Source organism: Gopherus evgoodei, chromosome 9, assembly GCF_007399415.2.
Source record: "Gopherus evgoodei ecotype Sinaloan lineage chromosome 9, rGopEvg1_v1.p, whole genome shotgun sequence".
In the NCBI taxonomy this organism is placed as follows: Eukaryota; Metazoa; Chordata; order Testudines; family Testudinidae; genus Gopherus; species Gopherus evgoodei.
In genome coordinates this window covers 50,806,889-50,824,110 of record NC_044330.1, presented here as the reverse complement: position 1 = coordinate 50,824,110, position 17,222 = coordinate 50,806,889, and the positions used below count along the sequence as shown (strand labels likewise).

At 39.9% G+C, this 17,222-nt stretch overlaps 1 protein-coding gene across 6 annotated transcripts in view; it reads right to left on the bottom strand.

Moving 5' to 3' along the window:
* ARMC8 (armadillo repeat containing 8) overlaps positions 1-17,222 on the bottom strand; it is a 199,406-nt gene that overhangs the window by 74,605 nt on the left and 107,579 nt on the right. For all 6 annotated transcript variants that reach the window (XM_030576125.1, XM_030576122.1, XM_030576120.1 and 3 more), the window contains 2 exons: positions 7,898-7,973; positions 7,716-7,806 (listed from right to left, as the gene is read on the bottom strand). In XM_030576125.1, the coding sequence (XP_030431985.1) occupies positions 7,716-7,806; positions 7,898-7,973 (167 nt within the window). The remainder of the gene's footprint in view (positions 1-7,715; positions 7,807-7,897; positions 7,974-17,222) is intronic.

Below are 17,222 nucleotides of genomic sequence, written 5' to 3'. Positions count from 1 at the left end.
ACTGCACGCTTTTGTAATTTCTGCGATTGGTTAGAAGGAGACAGCCAGTCACTCAAATAGCTGTGTCTCCAGCCCAGCTAGGACTCATCTACACAAGAAAGTTGCACCGTTTTAACTTAAATTGATTTTAGTTAAATTAATGTAAACTCCTGTATGGACATATTTATTTTGGTTTAAGAGAGCCTTATTTCAGTTTAGCTTAAAGCAATTCCTAATTGATTTAGGACTTGTCTGCATGGAGAGTTGCAACAGTTTAACTTAGTGTGATTTTTAAAACAGCTAGTTACACTAGTGCAAAATACTGTACAGACATACTTATTTCAGTTTAAACTAGCCTTACTATGCTTTAGTGCAAGAAAGGCAGTCAGTCTGAGTAACCAAAGTTTCAGAAAGATTTTCCAAGGGTAAACCTATGAAAGTTACATTATCATAGAATCGTAGAACGGGAAGGGACCTCGAGAGGTCATTTAGTCCAGTCCCCTGTGCGAACAGGAGAACTAAGTATTATAAAAATAGCAGACTTAACAGGCATTGGGTACAGTCAGTCAGTGCTGCCACCTGGGAAACCAGTAACCATTTTAGATCCAGAAAAAACCTGATGTCATTTGTACTACAGCAGAGCCCAGATGTTCGAGTCAGGCCCCCATTGTGCTGGACTTGTAGAGGTATACTGAAAACCACTATGACAATAGGCAGTTATACATGTTAAGCTGAGAATACAGACAAAATTCCTGCCAGTTTCTTAAGATGCTTCCTTGTGTCTCCATCCTGCACAGCTAGAGCCTAAGCCAACCAGTCCACTTTTGTCCAGGTCCTGATCATGGCCAGGTATTTGGAAAGCAAGAAAAGGGACAATCCAGATTTGATGAAAAAGATGCAGATGTACTTGGAGGAAATTGCAAGCCATAACAGCTCACTATCTCCTCTTATCTCATGTAAACTATGAACAGAAGGGGAAGATAGAAAGGACTCCTATGTGATTCTCCATGCAAGATCCTTCTAAAGGTTACATCTACTATTGGAACCAGGGGTGTGATTCCCAGCACATGCAGACACACTCATGCTAGCTCTCTTCAAGCTGGCATGCTATAAATAGCACCATAACCAGGGTAGCACAGGCAGCGACAAGTGACAGCACAAGCTAGCCACCCCAAGTAAAAACCTACATGAGTACATGTTCAGGGAAGCTTCCCTGTGCCGCCACTTGCCACTGCCCATGCTATCCCAGCTACCCTACTATTTTTAGCCTGCTAGTTCCATAGAGAACTAGTGTGGGCACGTCTACACGAACTTGGAATCTCTCCCCCAGCTTCAAGTGGAGATGTAGCCTAAGAGAAATTGCCCATTGCACTCTCAACCAACCAACCAACCATACTGGGGCAGCTGATATATCTGATAACACCAGCATGGACACTTGGTCTCTGACCCTTGCCTAAAGGAGGTCAACCAATGAGATTTGCACAGACTTTTTCGCTATGCACAGGCATAAAATGGTCAAATAGGGACCCAGGAAGTGGTGGAATCCAAATGCTACGGGAGATGAATCAGCACTACCTTCTCAATGATTTTCCCCCAAAATGGGAGGTTACAGACAACATAATTAGTGACGTTGTTAACATGATGACTTTTAAAGCCAAATGACAGCATATATAAGGATCGACAGCTAACAACCATTAACAGTCATCAGTAATGGACACAGATGCTCCACACGGGCTTTCACCAGTTGTGAGACCATAGGTCCCTCTTCCAGACAGTTAAACACATTTCACTCAGTGCACTGAGAACTTACTCCTGCAAAACTATGTGGAACTCCCTGCAGGAAGCTGACTCTTGCTCTGACACTCAATCCAAAGAAACAGACAGACTATCCTGGATTGAAAAATCCACCAAAAATTACTAGTTTGAGGATTAAACCCACAAGCTCAAGGGGTTGGGGAACCCCACCAGCAAGGTCCAGAGATAGCAACTGAGAAAGATGTCTGCAAAACTGAAAACATAAGGACATAAGAACTTGAATATACCGCACAGGCCACAAGTACACTATCTGTGCTGGATCCAGCATCTGGGCGAGAGTTTTACCATAAAATTGAGCAAGCTACATGCTGCTGCGAAGAGCCTGCTGGTGTCACATCTCAGGGCTTTCTTGGCTGCTTGTGTCCCCCCCCCGACCTTCCTCAAGAGCTTTTGTAACTAGAACTAATATATATTTTATGCTGAACTGGTTTCCTTATAGAAAACTTTTGTCTTTATGGACCTGTCTACACTACAGATTGTTTACTGAATGGGAAGCCAGGTTTCACTGCAGAGTTTGCTCCTGGTTACCCACAATATGGTTTAAACATGACTCCTGTACCATGAAAGACTGCAACTAAACTGTCACTCTTCCTTTGCTGCATACATAGAAATTCCCTGACCGTGTTACCATGCAAACCAGTCCTATTACTTCCCAGGTCTTTACCTGGAGAACATCCCAAGGTGCATTGCACCATCTGCTACAGAAAGCACTAAGTGTTCTCAGCACTCTATTCTCTGTACACCAGCAATGCTTACTACACATCTAGGAAGTTGTGGACCAGATCAAAATGACCAATATTTAAGGTTGTTAGCTATACCAAAACAACCTACTATCCCCAGTCTGCTGGATTGCTGACCTCTTTCACCAGCTACCTACCCCAAAATCAAGAATGTTCAAGTGTGCACCTAGTCTCAATGCCAAACGGAAAGACCTTGCTAGTGATCTAGATTAAATAAACCACCCTGGTTAATCTCAGCTCATCTACATTAAATCAGTAGGTGTATCAGCAGAGAGTTGAGATTCACCAAATCTGAGAATCCTACGTGGTAAGAAAATCAAGGCAAGAGAAGTCCAGTATCATTGAACACAAGATGATAGCTGGGAAGTCTAGCAAAGGATGAACCATCTACTCAGTCACAATGAGTTCGATGGCATTAGAGACACCAGAATGGCATTTAGCCCATGCTACGTAGTCAAGAACTGTGTGTTGAAACAGCTGATGACAACAGGGTGCCAAGGAGAAGAAAGAAGATAGCATGCCGACTGTATCCACTGGGTGCTATAATAGAACAGTGGTGGTGACAGTTGATCACAGAACCATGAATGGTAAAGGTGTCAAACTAGCCGTGGGCTGAAGTTTTAAATTGCTCAAAGTGGATGAAAGGCGGCAGGACCTCATTGTAACCTAGAGAAGAATGTTGTCTAAAGTATTATGTAAACTAATACTGGCTGGAGTAAAAACTGCCGATTTGAGGTTTTCAAGGTTCCTTGTGAGGTTGAAGGTGTTTTAGCAATGGATGAAGATATCTTTAAGATTTTAAGATAAAAAGAGTAGACATATGAATAATAAGAGTAGCTACATTATGAACAAGAAACACTTATAAGGGGTACAAATTCATGTTTCAGGATGTAAGCCAACCACTAACTGTTTAGAGATCATGAAGTATCTTCCCACATGGGCATATCAGTACTTTGCACCTTCTTTTAAAGCTTGTAGTATTGACCAATGTCCAAGAGCGAATAGTAGATTAGACTGACCATAGGTTTGATCCAATGTGGCAATTCCTATGTTCCTATAAAACATTTTATCTCCAGGACTGGTGAAAGTCAAAGATATCATAGAAATTTGCCAAATTGGCATAGTTGTTTCCATAGAAACAACAGTCCTTCTGCTTATACAACTGTATATTTTATACTGAACAGGACTGCGTAGTCCCAATATATATAATCAAATAAACAAAGTAGCATCTTCTAAAATTGGTTTTATACTTGTACTAAAAATTATATTTATTCAAGAAAAGTTCTTTTAATCAATCTTTAGAGAATTCATCTCTCATGCTCTTATAATACTGAAAAACATCTAGTCAATACTCAGTTACTCAAGGTTTTGAGAGACAAGGTGGATGTGGTAACATCTTTTATTGGACCAACTTCTGGAGACAGGCCTGAACAATTCAGTGTTTTACTGAAATATAGGAATTTTAGTAGAATTTAATACATATTTTATATATATTAATAGAATATGCAAGAGAATTGTTTGTAAAAGTTTGAATTTCTTGTTACAAGAGGTATACTGTATTTTTTATGTACATTTGTTTCTTGGAACTTTCAAAAAGGTGTCTCTGGTGTTTAAATTTAGGAAAATATAACCTTCCACGGGAAACTGGCGGCACCTGAGAATAACAGCAGAAGTTAACATTTACTGCTCTCGAGTTTGCAGGAGAGTGCTGACTGCTTTTAAAAACATTCAGTCAGTGCATGACAATGTTCTTCAAAGTATCTGATCTGTCTTTATGAGATGACAGTGGTTTTCAGATTCTTGCTTACTCCATCGATGTCCAGAAAAGGCTGCACAGGAGGTAAGGTTTCCCCTGTAATTATCTCAAAATATAATTTTTCACTAAGAATTACTGATATACAACAAGTCTGGAGGTTAATTACTTAATTAAAAAAATCTTTTTTTCAACAATGTGCCCACATTCCATGGTGTTTTCTACATAACTCAACCAGATGCTGTAAATTTGCTATCTCTAAGGGTGAATGATCCTGGAGTGTAGTACAAGCTGCAGAGTTCTGGCAATCACACACAGTCCTCAGATAAGAAGAGGATGGAGTAGGAAACAAGGGAAACATAAAACAACCAGGAGAGGGCAGGTCATGGTGGAACCACTCATGGGATGCAGAACCTTGCTGATTAACACAGGGGAGGACAGAGACAGCAAGCAGGGGATAGAGCAGCCTGTTCATTTAACACAAGCATTACTCCCTGCAGATATCACAGCCTAAAGATGTACACATCCTGTGCTCAGATCTCTCCCCTTCCCAGAGGCACTTGTATGCTATGCTTGACAGAGCTTCTCCCCTTTCCAGAGATGCCTGCTTTCTTAATTGATTTGAAGTATATCCATTTCCCTCTCTCAAATGCCTTTAATGAAGGCAAAATACTGAAATAAGTGGGCAAAACTGTTACAATTCTGAACAAATATTTGTAACTCCTGATAGCCGTTCACCCTCACTACTGGAGAGTAGATTGGGAACCTCCAGAATAAATACAGTACCAGAAAAAGTAATATGACAACATAACAGGAGGAAACAAATTACTTAAGATGATTACAGGCAAGGCCCTATATATTTCACCAGTCCACAACAACAAAATTCAGTTCTTGCATTGGAATTATACTCCAAAAACTCACCTTTTAAAAAAATAAATATGTTTATAGTCCTTGTGGATATGGAGATTAACTTGAAAACACCCCCACACACAGCCTCAAACAGTAATTTTGAGAAGTATAGCAGCATCTCAGTAAAGACCCCACTGAGTCCACAACTCTGGAATCTGGCATTTTTCCAAGATACCATAGAATTCAGCATTCTTGTCATAGAATTTGCTGTGTCCAGATGCCTGGAGTTTTGCTTTCTCTTCCCCTGCCCTGCCAGGACCAGCCTGCCACTCCCTTTGCTTTTCAGCTTTTCTCAGAAGGCGGAGTTAACTGGATTCCAGTCCATGATCCCTGGACTGTTCCATGGAACTAGGCAGCTGGGGCTCAGGAAGCCAATCCTGGAGTCTAGCTTCCAGCATGCAGGATGACAAGCTGAGATACCTGCAGATCAGTGCAGAAGCCGAGGCTAGGGGAGCCAAGGAAATTAATTGCTGAAGCTGGCTACCCATTGGGGGACACATGATGTATTCTAATAATTGTGGCCTAACAGGTCTATCCTAATTGTGGGCTGAATTTTGGTAAGTGGGTAAAAGTTTGTGAAATGTTACAACCACCTACAACAATATATGTTGATGCACAAAGGGAAGGCAAAAAGCCTGGACTAGTCCATACAAAAAGGTCTACTAAAACAACTCAAGGAATGCATTGAGATTGTGCCTAATAAACAAAAAGCAAATGGAATTAGAAGTTAATGGACCAAAACTGATGTAAGAAACTAGGCTTCATTGGCAGACAAGTAATGAGGGAATGTGCTGTTCTGCCTACGACATCTTCTGGGCTCCTCAAAAGAGAGAGAAACTTTGGTCAAGGGTGGGAGGGAAAGGGTGGTGATGATGGTAGTGGGGAATCAAATGGGAAAAACTCCTGGTGGAGGCCAACAGGTCTCCGCTTCATTCCAGAGATTTTCCTTCATTTGTGAGTTTCAAGGATGGTTGTGACACTCAGACTTTGGCACACCAGCAGAGACAGCTGCAAAGACCCCAGTCTGATACATATGAGATCCTGCTCTGTATTCCTCTTCCTTTTCATCTACCACTCTCTCTCTCTCAGCTATTCACCTGATCCTGAGACCAACTGTATCACACAGCACCAGCACAATGAGATGAGCTGTCCCATCGAGCTCTGGCTGGCCTGAGGAGGATTGTTGAAGGAGAGGGAGATGACCAACTGAATGATGTTCTGCTGCCAGGAATGTGAGCCAGGGTCCAGAGCAACAGCTGTTATGGCCTGACTGCCAGCCCAGAGCATTCGTCTGTGACTGCCTAGCCACTCTATATCCTGAGAAAGTCAACAATAATACGTATTTCCCCACCTCTCTCTTATCCAATTTGCATCTGTTTGCTCTGTCAAAGGCAGGAAGAGTGCCAATCATTCAGAACTTGGAATTCAACAGAACTAATCCCTTCCTTTCCCACCAAGAGAAGGATTGTTTGACAAAAGACTCCAACCAACATCCTCTCTCTGAAAATGGGGCTTTGATAAGTTTTTTATTACATTTGTTTTCCATACCCGTTCAATTTCAATATCAAAATGCTTTATATCTTGTTTTGATTATTTTTCTCTTGTTTATCCTAATCAATACATTTCCAAATTTTGGCACACATTTTCTAATGTGTTTGCCACAGAACTAAACAGGCTGAGGTCTCTGTACTCAAAATCCCAAACTGTTTAGTATTGTACAGCAACAGGGATACATTAACACTTCTGATTCTCTGGGCACACTGATTCCATAGAAATTAACACAACAAAGGGAAGAAGGTTCTCCCAGGAGGACAGTTCCAGGGTGTGGAGCCTGGATGCCTAAAGAGCACCATGAAAAAACCCATCCACCAAAATAATCATTGTCAAACACAGTCAGATACATTTTCCAACTTTGAACCATAGCTGTGTGGGATGTGTAGAAGGAGAGATGGGAAGGACAAGCTATAGAAGCATAATACATTAATATTAATAAAGAATTTAGTGGTTACTGCTATGAAAATTGGTTCCATTGAGCTGCAGAGTGCACTGGGCCACTATCATGGGAATGGCAGTAAGGGAAAGTAGAAGAGGCTGAAACTAAAAAGAGGAAAATCTTAAATTAACCCGTAATATTAAATAGCAATGGAATAATTTCCAAGGAGTCTCCAGCAACACCAGAAGCCTTCAGAAGTAAATATTACTTCAGGGTGCAAACCCTTCAGGGCAGGGATTAGCTCTTATCTAGATCTGTACAGCGTCCAACACAATGAAGCCCCTAACCCTGAATGGGAACCTTTGGGTACTAGTATAATATAAATACTGAATATTATTTAACAACAACACTTTAAAGGAGTACAAGAGTTTATCTTGCATAAGCGCAAGGAGATGATCCACAGACTAACATTTCACCCAATTCTATCACTTAGGATTTCATTACAAGAAGATTTGTAAGAGTTGCAATTTTAAGCATTAGTTACATTGCAGCCCCTTCTCCCTCTAGCTCCTGTTGAGGATTTTACCATTTGGCTGATGTGAGCTGCATTTCAATAGGCTTGTCCCTTTGTAACATCTTCACAAAAATCTGTGGTAATAATTCTCCATCAACCAAAACTGCAAACAATGAAAAAGAGGATTCAGGAAATAATTCAAATTCAGTTAATTTGTAAAATGAACATATTAGCCACTGAAGCTTTCAGCTTACCATTTACAAGAGTCATTGATACCTGGGGGTTTTCAAAGGCTAGAACTGAGAAGCATTTCAATGCTTGCATTCGAACCTGTACAAAAACATAGGATTTACATTTCTTTACGTTTCATAAATATTAACCCAAAATAAGTCACACTGTGTTACACTATTTTAAGCTAACTAGGCTTTTGGAAATACTGGCTGATGAAGAAATCTAGATGTTGCAGAAAGGCTGGTGGAAGTGTCTGGGGACATGGCTTGACTCTTCTGTGATAGATCTGATACTACCTCTGCATGATGTATTTTGCACATTTGTGAGATCCAGGGGGAAAAGGAGGAGCAGAAGTCATCTGCCAACACAGCGAAAACCTTGGCAAGACTTGTTGCCAATGGCATGGATGACAGTCGATGATACTCTGCATACTTTGAGGGGGAGCTTCAGAAGCATCCCAAGGAGTTAGGATAAATCTGACTAAAAGTTAATAGGACTTGTACACCTAAATCCCTTCTGGATTTTTGAGAGCAATGCATAGCTAAATTGAATTTATCTACACTATTAAAATAAATTAAAGCTATCTAATCTGCTGTGTTTATATCAGGGCTGTCGATTAATCGCAGGTAACATGTGATTAACTCAAAAAAATTAATCGCGATTAATTGTACTGTTAAACAATTGAATACCAATTGAAATTTATTAAATATTTGTGGATGTTTTTCTACATTTTCAAATATATTGATCTCTATTAGAACACAAAATACAAATTGTACAATGCTCATTTTATATTATTTTTTATTAAAAATATTTGCACTGTAAAAATGATAAAAAACAGTATTTTTCAGTTCACCTCATACAAATACAGTAGTGCAATCTCTTTATCATGAAAGCATAACTTACAAATGTAGATCTGTTTTGGTTACATAACTGCATTCAAAAATAAAACGATGTAAAACTTTAGAGCCTAAAGTCCACTCAGTTGTACTTCTTATTCAGCCAATCACTCAGATAAACAAGTTTGGTTACAATTTGCAGGAGATAATGCTGCCCACCTCTTGTTTACAATATCACCTGAAGTGAGAAGCAGCATTCATATGGCACTTGTTTAGCAGACGTTGCAAGGTATTTGAGTGCCATATATGCTAAACATTTGTACGCTCCTTCATGCTTCAGCCACCATTCCAGAGGACATACTTTCATGCTGATGACACTCATTAAAAAAAATAATGTGTTAATTAAATTTGTGACTGAACTGCTTGGGGGAGAACTGCATATCTCCTGTTCTGTTTTACCCACATTCTGCCATATATTTCATGCTAATGCAGTCTCGGATGATGACCCAGCACATATGTATTTTAAGAACACTTTCATTGCAGATTTGACAAAACGCAAAGAAGGTACCAATGTGAGATTTCTAAAGACAGCTACAACACTCAACCCAAGATTTAAGAATCTGAAGTGACTTCCAAAATCTGATCAGCATGGGGTATGAAGCATGCTGTCAGAAGCCTGAAAAGAGCAACACACCGATGCAGTAACTACAGAAGACGAATCACCAAAAGAGAAAATCAGCCTTCTACTGGCGGCATCTAACTCAGATGATGAAAATGAACATGTCAGTCCACTCTGCTTTGGATCATTATCAAGCAGAACCCCCATCAGCATGGATGCATGTCCTCTGGAATGGTGGTTGAAGCATGAAGGCACATATGAATCTTTAGAGCATCTGGCACATATATATATTGCAACGCCAGCTACAACAGTGCCATGCAAACGTCTGTTCTCACTTTCAGGTGACACTGTAAACAAGAAGCGGAGAGCATTATCTCCTGCAAATTGTAACCAAACTTGTATGTCTGACCAATCGGCTGAATAAGAAGTAGGACAGAGTTTATGTTATAAAGTTTTACATTGTTTTATTTCTGAATGCAATTAGTCCTACATTTGTAAGTTCAACTTTCAAGAAAAAGTGATTGCACTACAGTACTTGTAATAGATGAATTGAAAAATACTATTTCTTTCTTTCTTTCTTTTTTTAAACAGTGCAAGTATTTGAAATCAAAATAAATATAAAGTGAGCACTGTACACTTTGTATTCTATATTGTAATTGAAATCAATATATTTGAAAATGTAGAAAACATCCAAAATATTTAAACAAATGATATTTATTATTAACAGGCAATTAATCGTAATTAATTTTTTTAATCGCTTGAGAGCCCTAGATTATATATCATTACTACTATCTGCACTTCTGCCATTGCTATTATACAATGACATTAAACACAATAATATGCAAGTGTATACTGGGTGGGTTTTCATGTTGCTTTTGGTATTTGCTTTTGCTACTCTACCTATAAAGATACCACATGATATAAGATAGTCTTTTGAATATAGCAAAATAAAATTGATTATTGCTATTCAATCAACCTTGGCCTCCCAACCTGCGAGAGAAGACATTGGTGGGGTGGAGAGGGGAAGATCAAGAACTCAGTTTTGGCCATGGTGAATTTAAATAGGAGATCATGAGGAGACCAAGATGCTGGTTTAGACATAGGGAGCTGGGTCTGCAGTTGGGAGAGATTTGTGAGCCATTCATCAGATTATCTGATGCTAGAGAACAGAGAAAGAAAAGACAGGGGCCTTTGGGAGAGTTGAAGTTAGGAGTGGTGAATCAAACAGACCACTGAAAATACCATTAGAGGGGTCAGTAGAGAGCGACGACTGGACAGAGAGTATCAAAAGCAAGGAGGACAAGAAGAGAAGCATGGGTAATAGGTCAGAGATAGCATCATGGTATGCTGAAACCCGCCACTGGATCAGGAGTGGAGTGATGACAGACACAGGGAATCAACCCCCAAATAGGGTCTAATCTGATGTCAAATGGACCACTTCCAGAAGTTGGACACTTCCTGACTTTGGTGGAGAAATCAAGTTCCTCCTTACTCATGGAGAGACTAGATGCTGGCAATGTTGTTTGCCAAGAAGCATCCACACTTGTCCTTGAAACAAGGAAAGAAAGTGTGCCATGCCAGTCAAATTATTTTTGCCCATCTCACATAGGACAACTGACTTTCAAACCTGTAGGAATCAGTCTGCAATAAATAAGTTGTTGCAGAGTGGAGCCCACAATGGCTCCTTGTGAACTCAAGGGGTTGAGTGACAATGAATGTTGACTTTCTTGTGGTTGATCCTGAGCCCAAGGAACCGAAAACATTTACACACGTTGTCCAAATTATACTTCACCCCTTGTGGAAAGAGCTCTTTTGGCTAATCACATAGATTAAGCCAGCCTTGCAAAAATCACATATGAACGGGGGCAGTTTTTTGTTGTTGTTTTTTTCTGGGGTTTTTTTTTAATTTAAACACAGAAGAATAATTTGTATTTCCTTATCAGGGTAAAGTAAAAATAAGTAAATAGGTTGTGTGTCAGGGCTGTTAAATTTTCATTACAATGAAACCCTTGAGTCTTGGGGTTGCTAAAAGACCAAAGAGTAGAACCAAGTACAAGTAATGAGGACTGCACATAGACAGCCAAGGTGAGTGGGGTAATAGCTTTTATTGGACTAATTTCTTTGGTCCAATAAAAGATATTACATCATCCACCTTGTGTGTCTAATATCCTGGGACTAACATGGCTACAACTATGCTGCATACATAGATAGTCTGAGTGAAACATGAAATTAAGTGTCTTTGAGGTTGAGAGCCCCCAAAAAATCCTGCTGATTTACACCCACCCTATGGGATCAGAATTGTTGGATATAAGTATTCTACCTGAAATCAAGGACGGGGCAAAACACTCCTTTTTTCCTCGCAATAAGGATATAATGGGAAGACAGCCCCTTATCCAAAAGCTGCTAAAGAAACTTTGTTTCCAAATACAGGAGGAGGCTCTCTGCATTTTCTCACAAGAAGGCTTCCTGAAAAGGGCTGGGCAAGGAGTTTAGGGGAAGCAGCTTGGAGTAGGACATCCTTTCTGGATGACTTCTAGGACCCATCCGTTTGAAGCAATTCCCCTTAATACCAAGTAAAAAGGAGCAAGTCAGTTAGTATGGGGGAAAAGGGAAGGGTAAAGTATCTATGAGGAAAGATTAATGGTTCCTGATAGCCCCATCAAAATGTTTTCTGGCAAACCATGCCAGTGAAGAAGCAGCACTGAACTCACTACAACTTTCTGCTACAATGTTTTTTCTCTGCTGGTTTGATGAAACTGTTTCTGATCAAGTCCCTAGAATTACTTTTGTGTGTGTAGATGAAACAACTCTTTCAGATATCTCATGCAGGTAGAATTTGTAATATGTGAAACATCCATAAAGCATTAATTTTATTAACAGAAATATTCTATATCAATGGTCACTATTGACCCTAGACACAGGAAACACAAGCTATTTCTATGTTTTACATAAAGAGGAGATTCCAGCCTGAGAAATTAATTGCCAAATCTCAGGTTACCAGCAAACTTGCTCTTTTTATCCTGGCTGAGAAGTTATTCCATATTTCTGTTAAAGTTATTTTATTAAATATAAATACACTAGTGGTTTTAAAGAACTACTTCATATTAATAGTACTAAGAAAAGTATAATTGTACCATGTAGCTCTGTCTAGGTCAATTTAAAAGCAGAGGTGATTTTAATGTGTTCTGGACACTAATAATAATAATAACTGGAGATATACTCATCTCCTCAAACTGGAAGGGACCTTGAAAGGTCATCGAGTCCAGCCCCCTGCCTTCACTAGCAGGATCAAGTGCTGATTTTTGCCCCAGATCCCTAAGTGGCCCCCTCAAGGACTGAACTCACAACCCTGGGTTTAGCAAGCCAATGCTCAAACCACTGAGCCTATCCCCCCTGAAAATCTTCTGGGTGAAAGTCTGAGAACTTAAAAGGGAAAGTTCTGTTGCTAAGTAACCATAATCACAGGACTGTCTATAGAGTTAAATATATGCATAAACACAATAAAAGGGACATGCTCTTGTCTGAAATAAATATTGATTAAATCACTTGTTCAGTTTTCATTAATGCTGAGCACGATAATTATATAAAAAAGGGCTGTCAATTAATCGCAGTTAACTCACATGATTAACACAAAAATTAATCACGATTAATTGTAATTTTAATCACACTGTTAAACAATAGAATACCAATTGAAATTTATTAAATATTTTTGATGTTTTTCTACATTTTCAAATATATTGATTTCAGTTACAACACAGAATACAAAATGTACAGTGCTTGCTTTATATTATTTTTATTGAAAATATTTGCACTGTAAAAATGATAAAAGAAACAGTATTTTTCAATTCACCGCATACAAGTACTGCAGTGCAATCTCTATCAAGAAAGCATAACTTACAAATGTAGATTTTTTTTGTTACATAACTGCATTAAAAAATAAAACAATGTAAAACTTTAGAGCCTAAAGTCCACTCAGTCCTACTTCTTGTTCAACCAATTGCTAAGACAAACACGTTTGTTTACATTTACAGGAGATAATGCTGCCACTCTCCTGAAAGTGAGAACAGACATTTGCATGGCACTTTTGTAGCTAGCACTGCAAGGTATTTATGTGCCAGATATACTAAACATTCATATGCACTCGACCCAAGATCTAAGAATCTGAAGTGCCTTCCAAAATCTGATCAGCATGGAGTGTGGAGCATGCTTTCAGAAGTCTGAAAAGAGCAACACACCGATGCAGTAACTACAGAAGACGAACCACCAAAAGAGAAAATCAATCTTCTACTGGTGGCCTCTGACTCAGATGATGAAAATGAACATGCGCTGGACTGCATTGCTTTGGATTATCATCAAGCAGAACCCATCATCAGCATGGACGCATGGCATCTGGAATGGTGTTGAAGCATGAAGGCATATATCTTTAGAGCATCTGGCACATAAATATCTTGCAATGCCGACTACAACAGTGCTATGCAAATGTCTGTTCTCACTTTCAGGTGACATTGTAAACAAGAAGTGGGCAGCATTATCTCCTGCAAATGTAAACAACCTTGTTTGTCTGAGCGATTGGCTGAATAAGAAGGATGACTGAGTGGACTTGTAGGGTCTAAAGTTTTACACTGTTTTATTTCTGAATGCAGTTTTTTTTGGACGTAATTCTACATTTGTAAGTTCAACTTTCATGATAAAGCGATTGCACTACAGTACTTGTATTAGGTGAACTGAAAAATACTATTTTTTTTACAGTGCAAGTATTTGAAATCAAAATAAATATAAAGTGAGCACTGTACACTTTGTATTCTGTGTTGTAATTGAAATCAATATATTTGAAAATGTGGAAAACATCCAAAAATATTTATATAAATAGTATTCTATTATTAACAGCACGATTAATAGTGTGATTAATCGTGATTAATTTTTTTAATCACTTGACAGCCCTAATAAAAAATCAAGATTAAATACTGAATTTATAAAATGGAGGGTCAATGTGAAGTGCACATTTGAAAGCTAAACCCAGGCAAAATGTATAATAATTAACTGAACCACCATGAAAACTTCATTGCAAGAAAATAAAAATGATCCATATATTGAGTGAACTAAGAGAACAAAAAGATAAACTTCAAATCAGTACCTGGTTAAAGATACTTTCCATATAGAAAATACTAACCTATATAAAAAGGACGTTAAAAACAGAATAAAACACTCAATTTAGGGAATACTAAAATCAATGTTGCCCAAGGAAACTTAATTTTACCATTGTGGGTATATATCATCATATAGTCTCACTACATGATCGTATGTTATTTTTCCACAGCACGGATGGTGAAATAAAGCAACGGCGCAGTATTTTTTTAATCCTCAATATTCAGAATAGGGCCTCCATACCTCATTTACTGCACACCATCCTGCTCTGAATACATAATTATAAATATCTTTATGGGCTTCCCTATTGCACTCATGATTGTACCTTTTGCACCTCAAACATTAATTTATCTTTACAATAACCCTGTGACTTAGATAACTTTAGCCACATTGTACAGATGGGAATTGAGACAGAGTAATTAGAGCCAAAATTTGCAGAAGAGACAACTAATTGTGATATTTCAGTGTTTGGAGGCCCAACTAGGGACACCTAAAGTCTCATATTTCAGGTATGCTGAGCACTCACAGCTCCCATTAACTTCAAATGGAGTAATGAGTGCTCAGCTCTTCTGAAAACCAAGCCCAAAGGCCAGAATTTTCAAAATGGTCCAACACCCACGGCTTGGGTCAGATTTTCCAAAAAGCTCAGCAGTCAATGTGCAAGGAGTTGTAGTATGTGATGATGTAATTAAAACAGTTGAAGGCAAAAACCCATTAACTCAGATAAACGCTGCAGACTTGATACTATTTTTGGGAGTTTGGGAAATATATTTTGAAGTTGTCCAGACATGATGAAACACCGATAAAAAACGATCCTGTACAATTATAAAAATGCCCTCACACTCTCGGTATACAACTATAGCTAAATATATATTTTTTAAAGAGAAAACTTATGTTTACTCTGAGTTAAGTGATAAAGCACAGACCTTTGGATATTCAGAGAACTTTCTACAGTTTTTATTGGACTTTCTCTGCCATGGCCTGACTGGCTGTTTGTGAGGGTAGGAGAGAGAAGATTGGAGCACACTCTTCCCCTCAATTTCACTCCACACCAGCCTCTCAAAGGCCTGGTCTACACTATGCGTTTAAACCGAATTTAGCAGCGTTAAACCAATTTAACCCTGCACTCGTCCACACAACGAGGCCATTTATATCGATATAAAGGGCTCTTTAAACCAATTTCTGTACTTCTTCCCGATGAGAGGAGTAGCGCTGAAATCAGTATTGCCATGTCGGATTAGGGTTAGTGTGGCCGCAAATTGACGGTATTGGCTTCCGCACGGTATCCCACAGTGCAACATTGTGACCGCTCTGGAAAGCAATCTGAACTTGGATGCGCTGGCCAGGTAGACAGGAAAAGCCCCGCAAACTTTTGAATTTTATTTCCTGTTTGCCCAGCGTGGAGCTCTGATCAGCACAGATGGCAATGCAGTCTGAAATCCAAAAAGAGCTCCAGCCTGGACCGTACGGGAGATACTGGATCTGATCGCTGTATGGGGAGACAAATCTGTTCTATCACAGCTCCGTTACAGAAGACGAAATGAGAAAGCATTTGAAAAAATCTCCAGGCTGTGATAGACAGAGGCCACAGCACAGTGCTGTGTGACAAGCGTAATGGAAAGCCAAAGAATCAAATGGACGCTCATTGAGGGAGGAGGTACTGAGGACTCCAGCTATCCCACAGTCCCTGCAGTCTCCAAAAAGCATTTGCATTCTTGGCTGACCTCCCAATGCCTGAAGGGTCAAAAACATTTTCCCGGGTGTTTCAGGGTATATGTAGTCAATTTACACCCTTCTCCCCCCCCAGAAAGAAAAGGGAAAAAAATGTTTCTCGCCTTTTTTCAATGTCACCCTATGTCTACTGCATGCTGCTGGTAGACGGGGTGCTGCAGCGCTGAACACCAGCATCCCCTTCCCGGTGGCAGACAGTACAATATGACTGCTATCCACTGTCATCATCAGCCCGTGAGCGCTCCTGGCTGGCCTCAATGAGGCTGGCCAGGGGCACCTGGGTAAAAATGGGAATGACTCCAGGTCATTCCCAGCAGATGGTATAGAACAGCTGGTAACCGTCCTCATCATAGCAACTGGAGGCTTAGCTCCACCAGGCACCCCCCCCTTTCATGTCTAAAGAAAAGATTCTGTACTGCCTGGACTATCATAGCAGCGGGAGGCTGGGCTCCTCTCCCCCACCCCCTTTAATGTCCTGCCTGGACTATCAAAGCAGCTGGAGGCTTCCTCCCTCTCATTTTATCTCACTGAAAAGTCAGTGTTTCTTATTCCTGCATTCTTTATTACTTCATCACACAAATGGGTGGACACTGCCACGGTAGCCCAGGAGGGTTAGGGAAGGAGGGAAGCAATGGGTGGGGTTGTTGCAGGGGCACCCCCTAGAATGGCATGCAGCTCATCATTTCTGCGGGATCTCTGGGGCTCTGACACAGAGCGGCTGTGCTCTTTGGTTCTCTAGTACACTTGCCCCATATTCCAGGCAGTATTGACTCTATTTTTAGACAAAACATAAAGAAGGGAATGACCTGGGGAGTCATTCCCATTTTTGTTCATGCGTCCCAGCCGACATCAGTGAGGCCAGCCAGGAGCACCCATGACAGCAGCAGACGGTACAGAACGACTGATAACCGTCATCTCATCACCAATTTACAATGGCATGGCAGACGGTGCAATAGGGATGGTAACTGTCTCTGCTACCTTGCAAAAGCAAATGAATGCTGCTGTGTAGCACTGCAG